This window comes from Sinocyclocheilus rhinocerous, unplaced genomic scaffold (assembly GCF_001515625.1).
Source record: "Sinocyclocheilus rhinocerous isolate Xijiao unplaced genomic scaffold, SAMN03320098_v1.1 scaffold570, whole genome shotgun sequence".
NCBI lineage: Eukaryota > Metazoa > Chordata > Actinopteri > Cypriniformes > Cyprinidae > Sinocyclocheilus > Sinocyclocheilus rhinocerous.
Genome location: NW_015654050.1, coordinates 303,914 through 329,767, shown reverse-complemented (window position 1 = coordinate 329,767; position 25,854 = coordinate 303,914). Strand labels below are relative to the sequence as shown.

General features: G+C 36.0%; 1 protein-coding gene across 4 annotated transcripts in view; it reads right to left on the bottom strand.

Annotated features, from left to right (window-relative positions):
• Nucleotides 1-2,001: 2,001 nt before the first annotated feature.
• Nucleotides 2,002-25,854, bottom strand: part of LOC107716552 (disabled homolog 1-like) — a 176,802-nt gene continuing 152,949 nt past the window's right edge. For 2 of the 4 annotated variants that reach the window (XM_016523031.1, XM_016523032.1), the window contains 5 exons: nucleotides 15,931-15,993; nucleotides 15,344-15,440; nucleotides 8,926-9,534; nucleotides 4,829-4,953; nucleotides 2,002-2,460 (listed from right to left, as the gene is read on the bottom strand). In XM_016523031.1, the coding sequence (XP_016378517.1) occupies nucleotides 2,371-2,460; nucleotides 4,829-4,953; nucleotides 8,926-9,534; nucleotides 15,344-15,440; nucleotides 15,931-15,993 (984 nt within the window). In that variant the 3' untranslated portion in view covers nucleotides 2,002-2,370. Of the gene's footprint in view, nucleotides 2,461-4,828; nucleotides 4,954-8,925; nucleotides 9,535-15,343; nucleotides 15,441-15,930; nucleotides 15,994-17,957; nucleotides 18,021-23,711; nucleotides 23,766-25,854 lie in introns of all 4 variants that reach the window. The other 2 variants (XM_016523028.1, XM_016523030.1) reach the window with 2 other exon arrangements.

Below are 25,854 nucleotides of genomic sequence, written 5' to 3'. Positions count from 1 at the left end.
TTAAGATAAAAGTATACCTCCATGTTTTTTAGTAGACCCCTTTTCTTGTCTTTTATTTGAATATATTTTGTTTAAAATGCAAGTTGCTTATGTTCTCATCATCAGACTATCATTTGTACAGTTCAATTTAAGTAATGTATTATGTTGCATTTCCTAATAAAGTTGCCAGCCAACTGGATTAGTGTTAATTTAGGATTGTATAATCTGTAGACAGATGAACACAATTAGGGAAGGATATGCACGGTTGCTTGTTTGTTTAATTAAAAAAAAGTCACTAAAAGAAAGAGCAGAGGCTGTTATATACTTATAATTGTTCCTCAGAGTTTAAAGCACCAGCATTATTCTATGGTTTTACTCGCTATGACAGATTTCAAAGATGAAAAAGAATCTATAGGTAGCAGATTGCATGTCAGACCTTGTGGTTTACTTCGGTTCAGATCAGTTCAGTATGTTGTGCTTTGCTGAGATGAGTGACACTATAAAAACATTCATGACCTCGTTTTGTATATCAGAAAATGACACGACAGATACTTAGATGTGGAGCATTCATGCTGTTCATGGGTATACCATGCTACACTGCTGTTTAAAAAAAATAAGTTCAAAAGCATTGATACTCACACACATCAGGATGCTTTATGGGATTAAAGGGACACACACGCTCACTCATACTCTATCATAAACAAAACAAAATTACACCATAAAGGCATATAAACCATATTCCCATGAGATGCACAGCAGCGTAAGAGTGATCGCAGCAGCAGGCAGGGACGGCGAGATGAGATACAGAGAGAGAGAGAGAGAGAATGAAAGCAGAGAATAAGGCCATGTTCACACAGTAGCAGAATATGGTTGTCAGTCCTGTTTCGAGTGCTAAACACAGTTATGCTTATATGAAGAAAATTTGACAGAAAAGGATGTTGAAAAATGTATTTTTAGGGCTGTCAAAGTTACCATTTTAATTTAATGCCAATTTTCGTGTTTCTGTTTGCTTTCTAAAGTCACAAATCCAAATATTTATTTAATTAATTATATTTTTTTCTACTGACAGTCATATTTTTTAACTTTAAGAAATAATTTAAAAAAATCTAAATAGTAATAAAGTTTTATGAATTATCATAAACATATTTTCTATGTTTATAAAATATCTTATATATTTCGGGTCGTTAAGATTTTTATTATTATTTATTATCATTTTTTTTGTATTTTTCATGTTTTTAAAAGTAATCTTTTATGCTCACCAAAGCTGTATTTATTTGATCAAAAACACAAAAACAGCAATATTACGAAATATTATTGCAGTTTAAAATAACCGTTTTCTATTTGAATATATTTTAAAATTGAATTTATTATAGTGATGGCAATGCTGAATTTTCAGTGTCACATGATCCTTCAGAAATCATTCTAATGTTCTAATATTCTAGTAAAAAAAAAACCTTATTATTATTAATTTTGAAAATGGGTGTGATGTTTAATATTTTTGTGGAAACTGATACATTTGAATATATTTTAAAATTGAATTTATTATAGTGATGGCAATGCTGAATTTTCAGTGTCACATGATCCTTCAGAAATCATTCTAATGTTCTAATATTCTAGTAAAAAAAAAACCTTATTATTATTAATTTTGAAAATGGGTGTGATGTTTAATATTTTTGTGGAAACTGTGATACATTTTTTAAAATCATGATTTATCTGAAGTAGATTTTTTGCAACTATGTAAAAGTCTTTACTGTCACTTTTGACAATTTCAATGCATTCTTGCAGAATAAGTTTTGAGACACTCAAAAAAGGCAATATTGTCTGTAAAGTTGCTTTGTAACAATATTTCTGATTATAGATGTTTACTGTTCGCATAAAAAAAAAGATAATATTTTAATAATTTGATTTGACTTTACAAAAGAACCATCATCATCATAAAATGGTAGAAATAATCTAGTTTAGAATCAAAATGAACACTACAAAACACAATGCAGACTACAAAACACTAAAAGAGACAATCCAAAGTCTTGATATTTACTATTGTTACACTATGGTTACCATATCACTACAGGCATTATTCAAGATCACACAGGTTACAGAGGATTGAATTCAGATCTATAATTATATTAACAGGACAAATCAAGAGTCACACCTGTTAGTACACTGACTGTGTGAACCCAGCCTAAGAGAGTTAGAGAGCAGAACAAGCATAAAGACAAAAGAGAGAGGAAAGAAAGAGCACCACGACACATGGCCACGATGTGTGGGTCTATGTAATGGTGGTGAGGACGGGTGAAGGTGTGCTGACGTGACGTCATGGTTGTTGAAGCAGGCCAACACGCAGAAGAGAGGAGAAAAAGAGGACAGATACCTACCCTGACCTGCCGCTATCTAGCTACCGACCTGAGGACTGTCCGTCTCTGAGCTCTCAGGCTCTACTTGAGGCTCACTCGCACCCGGAGACTGCTGGGAGTCTCCAGCCTGGACAAAGAAAGAGAGAGGAGAAGAATGGAAAGGGAAAGGAAAAAGATTTGGGAAAAAGAAAGAAGACAGTGAGAGAAAAAGAGGAAAAGGACAGAAGAGACAAGAAAATAAGCAGCCGGAAAAGGAAATCCAATAGTTTACATGCTTTTTCCTGCAACAGTAAAACACAGAAGCATAGACAGTGCTGTAAATGTGCAAAAAAAAGAGAAATAATTCATCTATCCATCCATCTATTCATTCATACATGTATTAATCCACCTTCGTCCACCCACACTCTGATGTATTCATAAGTCCCCGCACACATGCGGCCATTACCGGAGCTGTGAAAACCCCTCGGTTAGAAAGGCTCCTGTATTGTGCTCCCGCATGAAAGGTTTTGGACTAAAGCATTTTGGATTTTTATGAATATTCCCTCTGGAGCTGCACTCTTAACACCTCATCACAGTGTGTGTGGGTGTGCAGTGTGACTGACTGAGTGAGTGTGGAGCCCAATGCCATTTCAACTGGAGACACACACACGCACGCACGCACACACACACACACACACAAGGGCTAATTAAACTTTTTGTTCAGCTGAAATATAAAAGAAAGGAGAAAGTGCACTAGTCGGGTTTCCATGGCATTTTCTGATGAGTCATATCTGATAGAAATCAGCAGAGAGAAAGTGTGTGTGTATGAAATACAGTGGACGTCACCACTGATGTGGTTACACTGCATCTCAAGCAAGACTTAAAAGGATAATTCACCCCAAATTACATTTTTGTCATCATTTACTCACTCTCTTGTCGTTATACACGTTTCACAAAATAGGACTTATGACTGGTTCGCTATATCAGTAGGTCTTCTAAAACCATGTAGTGGCTTTAAACAGAGAGTCCACCCAAAAATGAATATTGCGTCATCATTTGCTCACCCTCATATCTGCTGAACACAAAAGTACACAACAAAGTCTGCAGAATAAAGAACGTCATACACATTTGGAATGACATGAGATGAGTAAATGATGACAATTTTAATTTTTGGGTGGACTATTCCTTTAAGACTCAGGGGTCACCAAACTCGGTCCTGGAGGGCCGGTGTCCTGCAGAGTTTAGCTCCAACCCTAATCAAACACACCTGAACCAGCTAATCAAGGTCTTGCTAGGTATACTAGAAACTTCCAGGCAGATGTGTTGAGGTAAGTTGGAGCTAAACTCAGCAGGACACCGGCCCTCCAGGACCGAGTCTGGTGACCCCTGCTTTAAGTGATCAACATATTGATATTTAATGTTATTTATAAGGTAAACTGCTGTGAATGAATCAGCAAGTCAATGACCTGAGAACAAGATTAGTCCAATCCATGAATAAATGATTGAAAATGGTTTTGTGAACTGGATCAAATGACTCAACAAAATGATTCATTCATGAACTGAACATCAGTACTTCTCTCATGAACTCTAATGAACATTCAGCTCAAAACACAAATCTAACACATGGGTTTCGAAGACTCCGAATACAAGCCATATAAACCATTTTTTTTTTGATGCTCTTGCATACTTTTTGAACCTTGAAATCTGTAGTCCATATTCATTTTACTGAAAACAGTTACCAGTACATTACTACACGTTATTTTCCCTTTGCCTTCCAAAGAAGAAAGTAAGTCGTTTTGAAAAAGTTTGAAACAACATGCGAATGACTAAATCATGTCAGAAATGTTTTTCTTTTATGTATTTAGACAAAAAATTGGTGGATAATATCTTTTATATATATATATATTTTTTGCTACATTCTTTATGGGTGATAATTCATATGATGAAATATAAATATTAAGGCACTATGGAAGAATCAGGCTCACTTTTAATACTTCAGCTTTCATCAGGACATGTAACAGGTCTTTATATTTTCACAATATTAATCAGGTAAGTCTGCAATCTCTATGATCTTTGAGAAATATCTCTGCGAGTAATAAGGTCATAATGATCATCTTGACAGTTACACAAGCTAATTTAACACCGTAATGGGCCCAACAGTGGTTCAAGCAAGGTAGCCAGCAGAAGACATTTTTATCTGCTGTATTCTCAAAGTCAGAGCTGATAAAAGAAACTAAACTTAAACTCTAGGGTTTTATTCTGACTGTATTTTGTGTAATGATAATAAAGCATTTATGGGATGAGCATATTGGTGAATTGGAATTTTGATGTTCACAAAAATACTTTAAAATAGTAATCTAAAATATAAATGTTGCCATATACATGCATATAAATCCTAATCTAAAATCTTGATTTTAAAATATCCATATACATACAGTATTCTATGTCAAGTAACCAAGTTAGATGTTGAACCCTTTAAAACTACATTTCCCACAATCCCGTTCAAAATAACTTACAGCATCCTCCTCTCCGCTCCGACTAGGGCTGCCCTCTGCCTCACCAAAAGAGTCATCGGTGGGCGGGTCACTGGCGTGGGATGAGGACTTTGATGGAGAACTCTGCCGGGGGGCCGGGGTGGGTGCTGTGAAGGAAAAGGCCAGAATTATGTTTAGTAATGGGCCAAACCGAGTCAATCTTACACTTGTTTATTATATTAACTGATTCAAAGCTTTTGATGTGTTGTTGGGCGACGCTAAGAAGGTATAAAATGTTTTTCATCCCCTGGGTGAATAACTAAATATCTGTTGCTGTCTGATAGGAAGGGCACTGAAATTTTCACACTTACATCAAAGACGAGGCTCATTTTTGATCAATTATACATGAAAACAATGTTCCTTTTTGGGCTCATGCAACTTTACACTGCTTCTGGAAACCATATGCTGTCACAGCATAGCGCAGTGAATGCTTAATTGTAGTTGCATTCAGTCAAGGAAATAGTCTTTGTACTTAAATATCTAATGTGTTCATTTTCATGTAAGGTTTACAATGAGTCTTTTTCTACTTGTTCTCAAGGAAGAAAAAAAACATGAATATGTATCTACATTATTTTTCAATTCAGACTTCCAATTCATTAGCTGCTATAGGTACATAACTAGATAAATAGAATAAAAGAGTGCTGTAAACAGTAAAACTTTGTGCTAATAAAAAGTGTGTTTATGATTATAATTAACTGAAATAATATGATACAAATTGAAATTTAAATAACATGAAACAAATACCGGTTTGCACCATCGATCAAACTGTTTTTGTACAGCTAAAATGGCTGGAAGTGTACAAATTGCTGCAGTTTCTATTTGAAATGTCTACAGTGTGGTGCTAGAAGTGATTTGACGTACTTCCATTGAAATAAATCAAAACAAGAAGGTTATTGGTTAATAATGACTACAGTTTTTTCCCCCTCACACAAAGCCACCAAATAGCCTGAAGACAAGATATAGTTGTGCAGAGCAGATTTTTTATTTTGTGTGAAATTTCCAACTACAAATATTTTGTTGCAGACCTATTTTAACTCTAGCATGGCGCTAACAATGCTAAAGTCATTAGCTTGGCTCCCAGGGAACACACAAACTGACAGAATGTATCCTCAATATGCTGTGTTTTTTTAAAAACAAAAAAACAAAATCAAAAATCATGTTGTGATCTCATCTGAGGTTGAATTTTGGATTTAATATTGTGGTTAAAAATCCATGTTGAGGCAGGTTTATTGTTAAAGGCTGGATCTGAATTTGAATTTAAAGATTTTAAAACACCTGGCATCAAACAGTCTTGCTGACTTTGTAAATGGTTACAGAGAAAAACTGGGCATCACACACTAAACGACTGTGGATCACACACTTTCAAGTCATTTTAGACTTCAAGTCAATCCAAACAGGCAGAAACACATATAAACATGTTTGATATTCTCTGATTCGATAGAATCGGAGTCTGAAGCTAAAAAACTGGAGTCTGTATCCAACATAAATTGCACGATTTCTATGAAATCTGTCAATTCGGACTGCCCGGAGTCTGCAGACTTTCAGCAAATAGCGTAACTCATCCAAAATGCATATCAGGGCAAAAATCTGGGTAAAAGTAATTTAGTGTATTCCAGGTTTTAGGCTGAGTAAAAGTTATTTTCTGTTGGTTTGGGTTAGATGATGTGGTTTATGCTTGTTAAAGTCACCATGAAATCCAAATTGACAATTTGTTTTTCTATAATGGAATATTGAAGTGTTTAATTGTAAATGATTTATGCGTGAGCAGTGAGCCAATGATCCAATGATCCAGTCAATACCTGATGGACAAAATCAAGTCCCGCCCAACATTCATTTTCTCATTCAAGAAGCCATTTTACTCAGAGAAACATCACAAGAGGGAAGAAAAGACTGTCACATCCCTGTTTCATGCCGACTTTAAGACTCTTCAAATAAAACTCTAACTTTTAGTGCCATTCAGTGATATTTTTGCCTCAAAACTAGAGTGAGTTGTACCTAGGGGAATGTATTTTGGCTTTTGCACATACTAGGCAAGATCAGTGTAAATAAACTTATGCATTTAAGCCCAAAACCTGTCAGAAAGTGTGGACCGAAATCCCTTACTGACACCTAATAAATGAGCATGTCTCTCATGGAGGGACTGCTTGTGTGCAAACGTGCGAAGTTCCATCGCAGCAATAATTAGCACTACAGGAGCGAGAGGATCCAAACAGGCCCAACACACAGCGCAGGACTCCCTAGAGATCAGTGATAATTACACAGCTCGCCAGAAGCACAGCTGGGCCTGTGACTGACTCTCTCTTTCCACTGCCGTCGCTCCCCACCGCAGTACTAATTGTCATTTTCACGCTGACTAAAGACAATGCCTTCTGGGCAACAGCATCAAAGCCCACCTTTCAACCTCTGAGTGAAAACGGATGCGTTGATGAAAGACGGGATGAGGTGCGAGTTTGAAGTTCTGTAGTAGGAAACAGATAAAGCCTGTCTAGCCGTGTCAGCACTCTTAAAGGCTTGCAATGAGAGAGGCGAGAGAGAGAAAGATAGTAAGTTCTTCTATGTGGGATTTGTCTTCTTTGTTGATGTACCGCATTTAGGGTCAATGGAGCTTCAGGATAATGTGATTCTGTTGGTCCTGAAATAACATATCTGATATAAAACTACATCCCTAAACCAATCCCTAAGCCTAACTGTACAATTACCAACCTCTAAAATCAGATAAATACAGTTCACATCATTTTAAAAACATATATTCTGGTCAACTTGCAACATCTAACACGTGTGTATATCTGACCTGCTCATTTTGCGTCACTTGACCCAGAAACGCATTTTGAATTTTATGCAGTCAAGTAACAAGGAAAATTGCAGCTTTCTAAAGATAATTATTATGTTTCCAAACCGTTGCTGAGATATAATCATTTAAATGTTGGCTGTTGTAAACTCTAGATGTTGAAAGAAAAAATGGAAGTTGCCAAACATTTTAGACATTATCCGATAGATTTATTCAAAAATGTATTAAATAATTAAGACATCAGTGAAAGGTTAATTGAGGTTCCTGTGGCCGTGGAGGCATTCCTGTAACAATGCTAAAAGTCATGGTTTAAGGAATGCATGAACTAACAAAATGTAATTGCTAAATGTAAATGCAGTGTAACACATTTTTGATAAAATAATCTACCAAATGCATATAAAATATAAAAATGTAAAATATAGTGTGTAATGCTTATTGATATTTGAAAAACACTTTTCTGCCCCCCCAAAAAAACCTCATGTGATGCAACCAGCATAAATATGCAGGAAAATAATTCATAAAACAGAAAATGGTATCATACAGATTGTGTGTCAAGGTCCTTTTATGACACTTTTGACAAGTCAAGGTTGGTCCAGGTCGTAAGAATGTCATGTGGTGTGATTCTTCAAAAACATAATGATATTTATAATTTAATAATTCACGACATTTGTTAAAATCATAAACATGGCTTTGAATTTGTTAAAATTATAAAAAATATAAAGTTAAAAACAATATATATATATTGAAAATAATGATTATGCTGACAAGTTCAATCATGTGTATTCAAGGTGTAAGGAAAATTACTTTATGATGTTTAATTAAAGTTCGGGAGGAGCACATTCAGAAAATCAATTAATTCAGCACAAGTGGAGCACGTTCAGATTATCAACTTAATTAGCATGATAGCAAATATATACAGCCAACTTAACTCTGTCCCACGACAGTTTTTCTGGCATCCCTCCTCCACCCCAACTCCTCACTACTAACTATTGTTATCCCAGCTTGGGGTATGGGAAGTTCTCTGGGTTCGGGGCTATATTCTGAGCTCAGAGCCCTCCCCTTGGACAGCACGCCAAATATGCTTACTATTTGCTCAATCTGATTATATGTACTGTAAGTGTGAACTCGTGAATTATTTGATGGTTAAACCACATGCAATTTTGAATTGCCCTGAAACTCTTCCTAAAATTGATATAAAAGTTTTTATTTATAAGAACATCAAACTTTTCTAAAATAACTTCCGAGTCAAAATCACAGAACGCATGGAATGAGTCTGAAACATCCTACTCACGTGAGTTGGTGGAGGGCGTGGTGGAAGTGACAGGCGTAAGGTTCATCTGCGAGATGTCGAAGTCGTCGCAGTCGTCCGTGTCTTGCGCCATTCCCACTCTGTTGAAGTAGCTGGAGAAAGCGTCTGTGGTGCTGGACAGGCTAAGCTGCTCGCTCTTCCTGGCAGGCATGGTGGGTGGCTTTGCCATCTGGAAGTCCTTAAACATCTCCTTGCTCATCTTTTCCTGTCTCTGCACCGTGCATTCTCCGTGCTGCGGACTAGAGGCCGTGGAGGCCGAGGTTCCTGCCACGGCTCCACCCATGGCTGCCGCGGGCATCTCGCAGGACACGGGCACCGCCATCGGAGCCAGTGTCTGAAACATGGCAGCAGAAAGCGGTCCTACTCTCTGGGCAGGCATGAAAGCGGCAGGCGAAAAGTGAGCCCCTGCCATCGCGGCCCACTGTTGCTGGGTGGCAGGGAAAAGGTTGGCTTGACCCCAGATCAGAGGTTGAGCGCCTGGTAAGACCTGCGCGACGGGCACTGGGGACTGGACGCCAAACGCTAATGGAGCCTGAGCGGCAAACTGTTGCTGCGCCCATGCAGGCGGCACGGCTCCCATTGTCACATAACCTAAAGGACAGAGACAATGAGACTCTTAGGGTACATTTACACAACAGCAATTGTACTAAAACAGTCGTTTGCATGGATACACAAAAATGACAAAAAACACTGTATTAAGCATGGTAGGCCAGTAGTTGGCGATATCACTTTGTAAAGAAACATAACATCTGCGCACATATACATTCATATAGACTGAGTATATAATACACATGCACATGACTTCAACGTTTTCACAAATTCACATTTTCGTAGTTTACGCAGAGACGATAACGGTATAATTTTTGTAACCCGTTCATAAACACCCACTTTGAAACCCGTTTTCAAAAGTTTGTATTTTCAGGCCATTGTTGTGTAAATGAACAGCCAAAACGCATAAAAAGTTTTCGGTTTTTAGTTGAAAATGGTGTTATGTAAACACACCCTTAGTTCACAAAGCTCTATCAAATGAGATTTTCCCGCCAAAATGCTCTGGAAATCACGTACACCTCATTACGAGCTTGTGCTGTAACCTTTAGCATTCGCTAAAGGACTTTCAGGCTGCAGCCATAGATCCCTTGATGACTGGGGTAAGATGACCTAGATTTTCATAATGAAAAAGGTCTTTATGGCTCAGATGAACTATTGTAATTACTGCTCACAATAGGCCTGGGCTTAATGAATAGCAACGCCCTTTAAAAGAGGCCATTACAACAGTCTCACTCATTTCACATTGAGGCTTATTTCATTACACATCTTGCTCTTTCTTTCCAATGAGTAACGCTGATTCAAATAAAACCCCAAATCATCTCTTATCTCTATGACATGCCACACGCACTGTGGGAGCGTGTCCAGAATATTCCGCTGTGCGGCAGAGAGGTGTGAGATCACCTGCAGCTGGGTTGTTCACACAATGGGACGCTGTGATGCTGCTTTATCTTTATCTTCTCTGTGTAGGTGTTGTCATTGGCAAGTTAAAAGAAGAATCTGTTGTATTTTCCAGAATATACTGTAAATCGCAGTTTTTATTATCTGAAATGTGCTGTCACTTCAATTCAAAAGCGATTTATACAATGCAATTAACGTTAAATACGTAAAACATGCGTGAAACGCACAGATTTGGATTCATGCTGATTGAGAGAGGTGTGTGAGCCTAAGTTAATTTGTATAACACATTTCCCAGACACCGGTACTTTCAGTTTCACTGTAAACTAATTTGTTTCTTTTATACTTTTATTTTTCATGTTCTGTTCTAAATATTGTTAAATATATGTTGCGGAGTGAGAGAAACTAAAATGCATGTGTATAGTGTGTAATGTTTGTAAATGTTTCACTTTTTTACTGGTATTTTACATAATTTCTGAATGTAATAATAAAATTTGACATACTTTGACTAATCTATGTTTTCTCATTAATTTATTTTTTTACAAAAATATGGTAAATATTTGATAAATTCTGTATATTTTTATTTTCTATATTTATTTACGATACATAATATTAAAAATATAAATATTATATAAATAATAAAAATTACATTTGTTATTTATTTATTTGGCATACAATTAGGGTTTAAATTAGCATTTAAAAAGCATTTTAAAACAGGTTCATTTACACTAAATTTACTTAGAAGCAGTTTTTAACGAAACATGACATGAAATTCTTCCCTCTTGAGTTTACAGTTTTCTGTGCTGGTTTGTAGTTCTTTGTAGTTTTTTTTTTTTTTAATGTGTCCCTTTGATTGTTTCTCTAGGTGTGTTTTATTTCCTCATTAGCCCTTGTCTGTAGGCTATCTACAGCCTTATATATGTTTCCTAAGTTCTTGGTCAGTATACGTGTTTTCTGTTCTCCTGGATTCTGTTCCTGGAAAGTATGCTGCATTTAGATCCTTGTTTCCTCTTGCTTCCCTGGATCTCCTCGTTACAATAATACAATTTTGAGCATGTTTATTTCTGCACATGCGGTACAATTTCACCAAAATATCAATGTAGCATTTTCTCGCTACTACACTAATAGTGTAGCTTGTTATTGGAAAAGCTATCGTCACACTACTGAAAAACTAATGTTAGCAGTAGGGATATGCCGGTATCAAATTTTCATGTTGCGATTAATTGCTAATGCTTTTATTACGGTATACGGTATTATCACGATATTGAAATTAAGTTAAAAAAAAAGTGCTGTCATAGTACAGTATAACAGGGTTAATAACATTTTTCTTATAACAAAAATAACTGAACATTTAAATGCAAAATTAAATTAAAGTGCAAAAGAACTATAAAGACCAATAGGTATCACTTTACAATAAGACCTCATTAGTTAACCTCAGTTAATGCATTAACATTCACAATGAGCAATAGCTACATTTGCTACAGAAGTTATTAATCCTTGTTTAAAAAATACAAGTCTTAGTTCATGTTAGCTCATTAAATAACACAGCTGCAACTCTCGATTTTAACATCCTGTTATTAAATATTGGAATACCTAAGATTAATGAATGTTCAGAAGAATTTTTCATTGGCAGTTTATGTTAACTAATGAATTAACTAATGTTAACTAATGAAGCCCTAATGTAAAGTGTGACCGAACAATAAAGAATCAAAACACTTTCAAACAATATCTAGGGCATGTTGTAGTCCAGATTAAAATGTAAAAAAAGTGTGAAAATAAATAGCCTATTAAGTCTAAATATTTAAGTATTTGGCGCTGTGATGAACATCATAGCAAATACACAAATCTGAATGGCTGTTTAAATCATTTAAACACCTTTCAGAAACAGAAAGTAGTGCAGCTGCTTTGTTTACAGGGTTTCCGGGGTAACGGCTGCATTTAAATGAATTATTATTATTATTATTATTATTATTATTATTATTATTATTATTATTATTATTATTATTATTATTATTATTATTATTATTATTATTATTATTATTATTATTATTATTATTATTATTATTATTATTATTATTATTTCATTATTTCTGCAGTTTAGCGTCATCTGCTGTCAGAGAGTGAAAGTGCGTTTTCATCCAGAGCGTCTCTCACATGTTCCACCATGTGCTTCTCGTCCGCGCTTGTTTACATCAGAGTGCGCACGCGTCTTTCACGCAGCATACAGAGCTGTTGTGCATTTTGACGAGTTGATGGGAAAAGTATTCTTAAAATGCATTCAAAATTCGGAATAATTTGTAATATATAATTATTCACGGTATTTAGAAGTGCCCACGATAACAATATCGTGCATATTCATTACCGTGATATATCGCATTACCGAATACCGGCACAAGTCTAGTTAGCAGCATGTTTTACTTTTAGCTAGTTACTCTTCAACCTATGATACTAACATCATGTCACTGAGCTGTGCACCTCATGTGGGGATGGGAACATTTGACACAAGGTAACATGATGGATCTGATGGCTTCCGGTTGGAAAAGACAACACAGCACTGGATCCATCCTGTCAGCTGTGAAGTGTTCCCATGCAATTGTAGTAACGGTTTGTGGTTTTCTCAAGGACCAGCGAGTGGGATGCCTGGAGAAGTTCTATATGTGAATTTTGAAATCTGCACATGTCCATCATCCAGTCAGGTAGCAATGGGCCGTCTCATCATAGCAGCGCACCCCTGCACTGGTCCATGATGGGCTCCTGGCAGTCATTTTGAGCTATGGATCCACCATTTTTAAATGGGATGGAATTATGGGTTGCCATTCAGGATGCATGGACAGCAAAACCTGGAGCACATCTCTGGTATCCCGCGGATATGTCGAGGACTGGACTACACTAAATTAATTTATTTAATAAAATAATGTTTTAATAAAATGTTTTTTATTTAATTTTATAATGTAACTGTTTAATAAAAGCTCAAATTCATGCTATTTTGTAAATATAGAAAGCAGATAGTGACTATATAGCGATTATGTTCACATACAGCACAGCTTATGATAGGTTTCTTAAATTATATCATAATTAAGCAGTGTGTACTTATTCAGCTGATTTATGTTCCATTAGACACCATTTAACAGACAAGTTTCATCCAAAGTGACTTACAATATACTGCCAGCAGGGCCAGACGCCCCCAAAGCACTCTGGGGAAAAATTCTCTCTTGAAAAAAGCCAGAATGATTTCACAAGGGTGAAAAATATGCTCATGCTATCATAACTGAACTGTGAGAATCCCATCAGGACAGGTGTGTTGGATTCAAGCCTGGTGTTTATGAATTTACAACACAGAGGGGAGTTTGACTGAGGGAAAGAATTGAAGACAGATGGGACAGATGATACACTACTTGATTCCACACATATCAATGTTGTAGTGTTTACTGTTTCAGAGGGAGTCAATCTGGCTGGAACAGATGTCCCAGGGAGAGCAAAATCACTGCACAAGGGCTATTTGTTTTTAATAACTGGTTCAAATATCATGATGCGAGTGTTCCTGTAGAATTTAAAGTGGTAGCACTTTACAATACAGAGTCCAATGTGTACAAAATTATCAGAATTTTACCAGTAAATGACTGTAAAAATGCTCTGGTAAAAACTTGCTAATTAGTTAATAGTGGGTTCCTTTATGCAATACGGTATAAAATTGTCATAGATTTAACTGAATTTGGATTTAATGTAATTTTACTGGAAGATACCATTACATGTACAATTTTTGGAAGTGAGAAGAAAACCTTTAAATTGACATTGCCAGATTTAAATGTGTGACACGCGACATTTGATGGTTTTTCATTTAAATAATTATGTTTGGTATTAGTTTTTTTCTTATCAGTTATGTACATTAGGGCTTTATGTTACATTTTATTTCGTTAAATTAATATTTATTGCAGTATTTTAGCATCATGTTTGTTACCATGATGGTGTTTTGAAAAAAAAAAGAAAGATTTTATGTAGTATATTTAATTATTGCAGTTAATTTCAGGTAACTCACCATCATGTTGTTCCAAATCTGTATGACTTTCTTTCTTCTGCAAAACATATGTGTAAAAGAAGATGTTTTTTGAAGAATGTTTCAGCTGTTTTGTCCATTATAAAGTCAGTGGGGCTCAAATCAACATTTGGCACTAATTAACTTTCACTGTTCGGACAAAATCACTGAGACAAAAAAAAAAGTTCATACAGCTTTAAAAAGACAAGAGGGTGAGTAAATATATATATAAAAAAAACGTTTTTTTCCCCCCCTTTAATAATATAATGTATATAGATGTACAAGTTTAATTAAATTATGCTTAAAATATTTTAAAATGATGCTTAATAAATCGATGGAAGCAGAAATGAATCACGATTAAAATATTATTTATCATGTAGCCCTATCTGAACTGAACCAACACTGAACTGATGTTTATCATTGTGAGGCTCCACAATCTGTATTGTATAAAGCACTGTAGAATTAAAGGTGACTTTACTTAATTTGTTTAATTGAATTAAAAAGCGAAAATGGTGATGAAAAACTAAATTCTGTCCATTTGTGGTGCAAAAAACCTCGACTAAGTGGACATAAGAGAAAAAAATAGCATAATAAAAATGTATGATATGACCCCAGAACAGATGTGCATGTTAAAAAGACATCATGCACTCTCTCTCTCTCTCACACACACATATAGAGTACCACCAGAGTAGGTAGGGGTAACGCTGTGTCCTCTACAAGGTATTTATCATGCAGATCAGTACAGCAGCCAGTAATGAGAGCATTCATATTCTACAGCAGGAGGACAGGACACCTTATTTAGCCAGAACCAGACAGACACATTATTTAATTTGCATCCGCCCCGTTCCATGTCTCCTTTATCTGTTTTCTTGGTATTATTTTCTCCTGTACACACACAATGTCTGAAAGAGAAATCTCTCCTACCTGAGGGTACAGAGGCGGGGTTGAAGGGGGTGAACAGTTCGGATGGAGTCTGGTGGGCCAGCGTGGGGTCCAGAGTATTAGCTGGAGATGCTGGGGTCTGTGGAAGAGGAAAGCAGTCTAAACAGAAGCTTTATAATAAACTACATTTGCTCAACAACTTGCTCAACTGTATTCGAAATAACATACTGATTACGCTCAAAAATTCTGTCATCATTTATTCACCCTCAAGTTGTTCCAAACATGTATAAGTGTCTGTTGAACATAAAAGAAGATATTTTGAATAATATGGGTAACCAAACAGTTGATGGTCCCTATTGACTTCTATAGTATGGAAGAAAAAAAATACAATGGAAGTCAATGGGGACCATGAACTGTTTAATTTCAAACATTCTTCAAAATGTCGTCTTTTGTTTTCAGCAAAATAAAGAAATTCATACAGGTTTTGAAGAGTAAATGATGGCAGAATTTTCATTTATGGGTGAACTATCCTTTAATTAGAATGCAGTATACACTGCAATATGCGATATGATAAAATTCCATTCTGAACATACTCTTACTATAATATTTTAGCATCTAGAGTCACTCACCGAGGGGGACGTGATATCAGGAGGGGTGGACATGTCTCCAAAAAGCTCTAACTGGTTGATATTCTGCAGATGAAAGAAGAACATTTACCAGCATAAAATCAGCCGTGTTTCACCTCAGCACTCACTGCCATGTCAGTCTAATCTTTGTCACAGAATAGTGAACCTACCTTGGGCAAACAGTGGTTTGAATAAGGTGACTTGAATAATAAATGATAGTGAGATAAGTAATAAATTATAAAAGTTACATAAATGATAGCGGGTTGCTATAAAATGATGTAAAAACACAAATGATGATGATGATGACTCCTGTACCTGCCAGCCATGTACAGCACACAACTATCTATCTATCTATCTATCTATCCATCTATCTATCCATCCATCCATCCATCCATCCATCCATCCATCTGTTTTGCTCCTCAGGCAGACAGTCGGCTCAGTTCCACAAACCATTTCAGGCCTTTCCATACAAGACCATGGATTTGCATAAAATCACACCATGAGCTAATTTCTAGGAAGATAATGAATTAATTTCCTTGGGATATATTTTGTATTCAGGGTTATTTCTGAACAGGGGCATACCAATCCCACCAGGATTTCACAGGACATTTTTCAGATTTTTGTGGCCAAAAATTACTGAATTTGCTGCAGCTTATTATTATTACTTTTTTTTTTGCAGTGAAAACCACCATAAATCATGATGTACTTATCAGATTGTACTGAGGTAACCAGTGGGCAGAGGCTTCTTGCTGTTAAAGGCCTCAATATATGTAATTTCAAACAAAATCAGGCCAAAATGAAGTTTGTTTGTAATTCGCTTCTGTTTGTAATTCGAATTGCAGAGCTGGTGCAAACATTTGCACGTCGCTACATGATCAGACGCTTTCTTAACGGCTGTTTTCTCACCGCTGTCATTTTTGTAGTGTATTTATTTTGTTATTGAGAGGAAAGTGTGCAGCACATGTTTACATATTCATCTGAACGCTGCTCCCGACGGCATGGGCACGTTGGGATGTTCGCTAACAGTATATCGCTGCTCAGGTATTTCAAACTTCTTTTTACTTCTTTTTAATGAGTATTATGGGCCTTAAAGCAGACATTTTTCATACTTAAAAAAAAAATTATGATTATTTCACAAGTGGTTGGAGGGCAAATGCCTTAAAGACGAAGAGGACAGTTACAACGGTCGGTACACCTGTTTTCATTTGTGGTACCGTGTCCTTGTTGAGTCTGTTTATCAGAACCTGGAACAGACAGCGTGCTGCTAGTGGGGAGCAGCTGAGCATTTTTCAGCTGTTTAAAGAGACTGGCACATGGCAGAAAAGCTTTTCTACACTGCTTCTAAAAAGCCTTTCGTACATCCATTTGCTTGAGGCCAGACCACAGGGTTCTTTCCTAAAAAGCTCTCTTTTATCACACCCACATCTACAAAAGGGCTAAAACACATTCTTTATGAAAGAATAATTGCAGTCTCTTCTCTGCGGTCTCTTCTCTGTCTCTAATCTAAAAAAAAATTAAAAAAACAGCACACACAAGAACACGACTATGTGCGTGACCTTTGAAAGCACTGTAAAATCTTGTGCACATGGTCACATGGGGAGAAGGGCAAGAGGACATTTCTCCAGTTTATTTATGAACCACACGGTTAGCATGGGAACACAAAATCCAACCTATTCAACAGGGTCAGACTGCGGTCATCTATAAGATCTCTGTCATTTGACTATGAAAAAGAAAGGTCGGGTATGAGTAAGTAGACTACTTCCAGTAGACTAGTGGAAAAGGTACAATGCATGAGACGAGGGATTTAGTAGAGCTATAAACTGTTCATAGTGATATAGTGACATTTACTTTCCCGTACAGGGACTCTACTGGAGTCTAGAATGGGCCATAGTGCATTACTTATTGCTTTATAGCTAGATTACAGCTAGAGGAATTTTCTAGTACATTTACAATCAAAACGACAGCTTGGAGGATCATGGGAAGGCCAGGGGGGGGGGGAAGAAACTTCAGCCAATCACTGTCCACCTTACCTGGGTGACCAGCAACAGGTCAGTGTCTAGATCCAAGAGATTGACTTGTTTGTTATGTTTGTTCTGCAATAACATGGTGTTAGATGAAAGATGAGATGGGACACACAGAAAATGAGGTAAAATGAGGTCTGTTTTGGAATGGTGAATGTGAGTAGATGGGTTGGATGGTACTTTACCTGTGCAGGTGAGGTTACACCTCACTATTAATTAATGTTTTTTTTTTTTCCATTTTAGCACATTATGTCTCAAGTGTGCAACAGGGTTGAGCCAAACACAAAACTGTATTTATTTTCACTAACTCACATCCCACCCCATAGTCCTAAACTGTAACTGGTGGAAGGCGGAATAAATTTTAACCAGCTGTCAGTAGGCTTTAATGGGAAAATAATGTGCTCAAATGGGCATCCCTTGAGATAACATGGGAAGAGCAAAACACCATGAACAACAGCTGCTCCTGTCTTACATTATGTGCTGCCGAAAAAGCAACATAGATGAGGAGAGGATCTTATATGAAAGGAGAGGATGGGTAAACCTTGAATTTGATAAGAAAACCAAGATCCCTTTCTTCGAACATGGTTTACCTGGTTAGCCGGATAAAGTGTCATGCGCACACACACACACACACACACACACGCACGCACGCACGCACGCACGCACACACACACACACACACACACACACACACACACATATTCACTTAGTGCCCTTGATTGAAAGTATATTTTTTTGATAACACTTTACAATAAGGATCCATTTGTCAACATTAGCTAACTGCATTACTTATAAATAAATAAATAAATAAATAATCTTTGTCACTGATAATTTAAACATTTACTAATACTAGTGTTATTGCACTATTATTGATTTACAATTACAGTTTTTAATATTTTGAATTATTTTGAATGTATTTTTACTGTATATTTTCTGTTTTCAATTTAATTTAGTAATAGTAGTTGTAAAATTTTTGTTGTTTCTTTTTTCAGTTAATGTTTACTTTATTAACAAAACTGTATGGTTTTAGTTTGAGTCATTATTACAGTTTTAGGCCCTGTCTAATACATTTTTTTAAATAAAAAGTTGTACATATTAATAGTATTTAATGGACCTGAGATAACGAACTAATAATGAATGGTTGTGTGTGTGTGTATATATATATATATATGTATTTTAATCAGTCAGTTACAGCATTAACATTAACTAATGGGACCTTATTTTAAAGTGTTATCATTTTTTTAAGGTGTAAAACATGATACAGTATATAAATGTCATTACAATGGGGACCAAGGGGGCCCATTTTAAAAACCCAAATTAATATAAAAACAATAAAAAAATATAATATAATTTAATAAAAAATACTATAAAATACAGGAAAACAAATATGATAATTTTCAGTTTAAAGTGCATGATCTGCTAAAGGCATTACTCGATTGGTAGACATTCACATTGCTTTCTGTCACAAAAGAAATCACCCAGGCTTCTCATGTTGTGCCGAAAGTTATCCGGCTAACCAAGTAAGACCACAATTAACACTGACAACATAATACACATACAACATCTAGACTAACAGAAAAACATACAAACAACAACAAAAAAAAACCACATACATGTAAAACATGCAATAAAATCAAGCAAGAGCTGACACCAGGTCAGTGGCTTGGTTTGGAGAAGCAGGTGACACTTGAGATGGCTAAGTCTGAAAACCTCTCCGAGTTAGCGCTTGCTGTTTCAGTGTTAGCGCTTATCTTTAAGAATGAAAGGATGTTAACGGGAGGCGTCTGAGAAAGGTAAGCCGAAATAAGCCAATGCTAGTGACATCTTATATCTACTAATTTTGTGGAAATTACTGAAATGACAATCATGAAGGAAAGCAGTGGAGATGTGATAGAGAGGGAAAGAGAGAAATCAGTTTTGGATTGTGTAGCTTTCTTCACGATTAAGACCACGACAATCAGTTCAGCTGTATGACATTGAAGCAGCAACACTATTAAACACCTCATTCATACAACATGAGCAGAACTAATTTCAGTGTTCAGAATGATGCAACAATCTATGTTTACAAACAATTTGAACTCAAATTTGTTCCGCTTGTGTTTCATGAAGAAGAAAAAACAAAAATTTTGATTTGTTCCTGTCATGTTTTCAGGGTGATGGTGTTCGTCTCACTTTGTTTGATTTTGAAGGTCATTGAGCTGGAACCGGCGTTTTATACTGCAGCCTGTAGCTGAATTAAACGGCTATAATATTACCGACCCAAGAGATGCCATCAAATCAATCTCTTTACGCACCCTTGGGGATCACCATTGAGGATAATGGGAAAGATGACAGCTGGGCCCCATAGTGATGAACTGTGTCAGTCAAAGCGTCCTGCATGCTGCTGACACCTTATTACTGATGGATATCATGAGTGCTGATAACCACCTTCTTATCTGTTATTATAACAAGCTGCCTCTCATGTGGAAGTATGACTCACATGATGCATTGTAATTCCATAACTGAAATTACAGTATTTACACTAAACTGTCTCCATGGCAACATTTAGAACAGTGCTGAGGGTAAACATTACTATTTTATGCAAATGCATGAGTATCTGGCTTATTTTGCCACAATCCATCAGTCTACTTTTCTATCATCATTATCACTTCAAACGACTATCAATTAATCGTCCCCTCGGAGATAATAATTATCTTCGCAGTGTCCTGTGCGCTTTTAGTGTTGCCCATTTCATTACGGCCGGAGTGTTAATGTCTTGTGCTCTGACTGATCATATAGCCACAGGCACGAGACTAACTGGGAAGCACAGCTATGAAATTAAATAATACATGGAGAGGTAGTAGAAAAAAGAACAACACTAATGAGTTATTTAAAGCAATGCTTCAGCATAAATACTCTTTATCAACAAATCACTTTTTAAGCAGCCAGACATATAATGGAGGGAATTCACTAAGAATAAATAGTGCCCACTGAGAGTATCGTTTATTTGCACATGCTTTGTTTTAGCGCAAATTTGTTCAAAAGAAATATGCAAATTAATGCGCAAACAAGCACAATGCCAATTTCTGTTGTAAAGGATGCAAAACGAAACAAAACAGAATAAAATAAAACAAAAACAAGACAAAAAAAAACAACAACAGAAATTAAACAGAATAAAACAAAACATTAAAAAACACAACACAAAAATGAGACAAAACCAAACAGAATAAAAATAGAATAAAAAAAAACAAAACACAAAAAACAAGACAAAACAAAGAAATCAAACAGAATAAAAAAAACAAAACAAACACACACAAAAAATAAAATACAAAAACAAGACAAAACAACAGAATAAAACAAAACAACACAAAACAAAAAACAAGACAAGACAAGACAAAACAAAACAATAAAACAAAACATTAAAGAACAACAACAACACAAAAAAACAACAAAACAAAAATAAATGAATAGCTAATTTCCACTCTTCTTCATTATTTGATCATTATTTAATAATAGCTCCTTCCATCATTGGTAGTAAATGTACACACGTGTCTATTTTACAAAAAAATCTGCTTTCTGGAATTTTTATAATTAATTTCACAACATAGCCCACAATGGTAAGCAAATATTGTTTTTTTTTTTTTTTTGTCAATAAAGCTCAATCTATAATTAAAATGTACATTACACAATATACAATTCGTTTTTATAGAACAGTATGCTTGAGCTAAAACGAATGGCAATGACAATAGCAGAGCAACTGTTTAGTGAATTTGCATCATAATGTGTGGCTAAAAAGAAATAAAAAATAGTAGAAGTGCATTTAAAAATCATTCAGAAAAATAAACTCAGATCCACAATGTGTGTGCAGATGCACAATACAAAACAGATTTACAGTGGTTCAAAAGCCAATTCTGTAGAGCCGAGGGAGTTATTAACGAAGCGTTGAGAGAGGTGGGGCATAGAGGACCTACAATAATGTACAGTATTTGAAAACAGTTTTTTGAACATTAAAGCTTGTCAACATATTCTGTTACACCAAATACACAGAATAATGATCTTTAAAAAAGCATCATATGACCCCTTTAAAGCTGTGTAGATTTTGCTTAGACAGGAATGAAAAAGCTGGGGAAGGCAGGATCAAGAGGCCAGACGACTTAGATTGAAATAGGAGAGAGGAAGAAGGCTGAAAATGTGTGTGAGGAAGAGAGAAAAGAGTGAGTAGGTGTTTGAAAACATGATGGAAGAGGCGAGAGGAAAAGATGCCAGACAGTGGCACAAGGTGATATGTGGGGTTGAGATGAGGAAAAGCCAAATAAAACATTATTTTCCAGGTCTGGAGAGACCTAAACAACTGAACACTGAGGACAGACTCAACCAACTTCAGGGACTTTGCTGGGGTTGTATGTGTTGTGATGGTGGGTGTATTTAGCTGAGCTAAGACTGAAAGAACAGAGCAGCTATAACACAAGAGAGGTACAGACAGCAGAAACACTGACCAGAACATGAAACGATCAGCCATTTTTACATATCAGTATGTAAATGTTGAAGCCAAAAGGCCTGACAAGCAATCGGCCACCATTTAAAGAGAGAGAGCAAAATTCACTAGCATAATCTCAGTACAATCACAGATGCATGAGCACAAATCAAACATTCATGTTTGCTGTCTCTCATTTAAATGACTTTATCAGCCAACCCATATAAGCTACACATACTTTTCATCTTTTATTGTAGATCATGCATGATTAATGGGCATTCATGGTGTGGCAATGAAGGGAAAGTTCACTGAAAATTAAAGTTCTGTCATGTTGTTTCAAACTTCAATGACTTTAATTCTTCAATGGAACACAAATGGGAAAAAATATATATGTCCGGAGTTGCTCTTTTCAATACTAGAATCTTCAAAATACCATAAAAATGAAAAGATTTTTCTAAGAAAATAAGATTGTTGAAGTACATTTTGCAAGAAAATACTATTCCAGGTTTTCTACTTCAAAATGTAACATTTAATTCGATGGTACTTGCAGTTTCTTTGTAATTGTTTGTGAAATCTACTAGCAATTTCTGAGAGAAAATTGTTTCTATATAAATGTTTGTTTCAGTGTATGACTTGTGTTGTGTATTCAGGGTTTTCAGTGAATACTGACTTACATTTCTGCCTGTTTGTCACACAAAACTCATATCATAATCATATGATATTATTTGTGAATCATATGGACCATTTTATGGTGCTTTTATGTTGTTTTTAAAGCTTGAAAGCTTCCGACTCACTGACAGTCACTGTAACTGCATGAAAAAGAGAAAGTATATTCTTTAAAATCTCAGTATTCCATGGAAGAAATAAAGTCGTACAGGTTTAGAATTACATATGGGTAAGTATGAGAGTTTTCATTTTAGGTGAACTAACTTGATTCACAAGGCTGGAATGCCATCAGCTGTCCTTATCATGGGGTGAAGACAAGCGTACATCATGCAAAACCGACCAACCACGTAATGCCCACAACCCAAACAACTAGATTTTCACAAAGAAAATGATCAGCCGTCAGGAAACAAACACAACCATATACACAACCAGCCAAAAACACACAAACACCAGGGGAAAATGAAGAGTGCACAGTCTATGCGATTTACTGTAAGCCGGGGAATGAGTGCTGCTGAACTCCTCACAAGACTCGAGACAGGGAGAGGGACATGCTTGATGGTTGGTGGTTTACATACTGTATTGAACGGTTTGCCAGAGAGAGGCACAGGATAGTCACATAAACAAACACACACAGGTCCACTCACTGGATGTCGCTTTGGGACGTCATAAACTCCCTCCTTTTGTTGGCTGGTAGGGACCTGGTGTGGACAGGGAGCCCAGCCAAATGCACAGTTAACATGACAAGTTACCATTAGTTCAGATTTCAGCAGGAGATTTTACAAGGTCAATGCAGAATGCAAATTTTATGCTTCCTGCAGAGCAAAATGAGTCATTGTCTGTGTATAATGTGTTGTGTTTTAATTAATAATGAAATGCAAGATGCAAATAGTAGAAATTAAATTTAGCTTGAATGATCATTTCTTTATGATAAATGTTTTATTTATAACAAAGCAAATATTTATAATACATATTTTAGATAAAGCTAAAAATGTATTTTATTTTATATTTTATTTTATTGAGGATTTCTCAATTCATATAATCTGGTACCATCATTTTCATCTTCACAATACACGGTATTAAAGATGCCGATCCTTTCATTCTCTGTTATTTCAATGTCTTCTCTCTCTCTAATTTGCCATTGTTCTTAATTTCCCTCTTGCTGAGAGACTGATTACCGCTGTGTATTTATTTGATCGTACACTTGAAGTGATCTTTCCATTTCTTTTATTCAAAGATCACACAGTGACAGCAATGATTAATCATTCTCACTCTTTCATTTGGAGAAAGGGCAGAGGAGAGACCTGCTGCTTCCTCTCACAGCAGAGTCATTTCTCTATGCAGACCTTGGAAAGCTCCCTACACTCAGCATCAATCCTTCAGTCATGCTATGCAAAGTTTGCCAGAGCCAAAGCCACTCGGGATCCAAGGGGCCTGCTGGAGGTCAAGGTTACTTTTGCTGCATACTGTTACCTTTGGTTAATGAACTTATCTAGCTATGAGATGCTGTATTGTGTTATTTTATGAGGTTTAGGGACATATAGATATATCTCTTGTTCTGTTCGTTTAGGTTTCACTAGTTCATCGCTGTTATCAAATATCAAAAGTGATGTTCACGCAGATTCAATTTGACTGGGCCAGTCTGGCTTTTTGATTGATATGAGATGCGATCAGGTGTTAGCTGATACTGGTTTTAAAGATGTGACAGCAAGCAGATGCCTCTTTTATGCTCCCGAGTTTCCGATATCTGTCCTGATGTCAGCAACAAGTGCAGGAGTTTGTGATGTGTCAGGTTAGCGCTCGAGAGCTGTGCACACATTTGAATAGTTAGAAGGTATAATTCGGTCCCTAATGGCGTTTCAAGCTTTCAAAGAGCTACTAAACTGACTGGGACGTTAAGTCGGATATGGATAAAGTTGTGGAGGAGACAGACTGCAAAAGTGTTGGTGGCACTGATGTGTTTATTGTTTTGCTGGGCAGTGTCTCTTTTTGATTCAAGCCACAGGTGGCAAAACAAAGCAGCACCTGGGGATACAACACCTGCTGTTGTCATGGTCATGGCGCCTGGAGCACGAAACATTGCTGGGTGTAAATCTTTGAAAGGGCCGTCACGCTGAATTAGTGTGGCTTGGTGTAGCACTCTGTTCTAATTCACAGGTGGGACTCTGGCAGCTACACAGTGGAGCTGTCAGCAGCTGCACCATCAAAACCTGGGATTCTTCTAAAGTCTTATCTTTATTTAGAGGCTCCCTATTGGCTGTTTGTTATCAAAACCGGTCCTTGATAGCTTTTAATGATATAGGTGTATGTTTTATGTATAAGGTTTATCAAACTGACAGATTGTATTTGTGTGGTGGACAACAACCGATTTTAACACTCCCTAAAAAAATCACCGTAAATGGTTTTTCAAAGTTGTAAATAAAACAAAGATTATTGGAGTATATTTTACAAGAAATTACTATTTCAGTCTTTCTACTTCAAAATGTAAAGTTTAATTCAATGTGTTACTTGCTTTTTTTTTGTTGTGAAATTTACTAACAATTTCATAATTGTGTCATAATTGTTTAAAAGAAAATCCTACACCAAGTTTTCAAACAAGGGAATACTCTGAAATATCAATCAGATGAAGTAATCCTTGAAAATGTTTTTACTTTTTGTAATTACAAAAATAGAGTATTTATGAGAGACTATTTATTAATTAATTAATTAATTAATTTAAGTGCTTTGGGCAGAACTTGTAAAATAAGTATTTGACAATATTAATATATTATATTAGCATACATTATATTG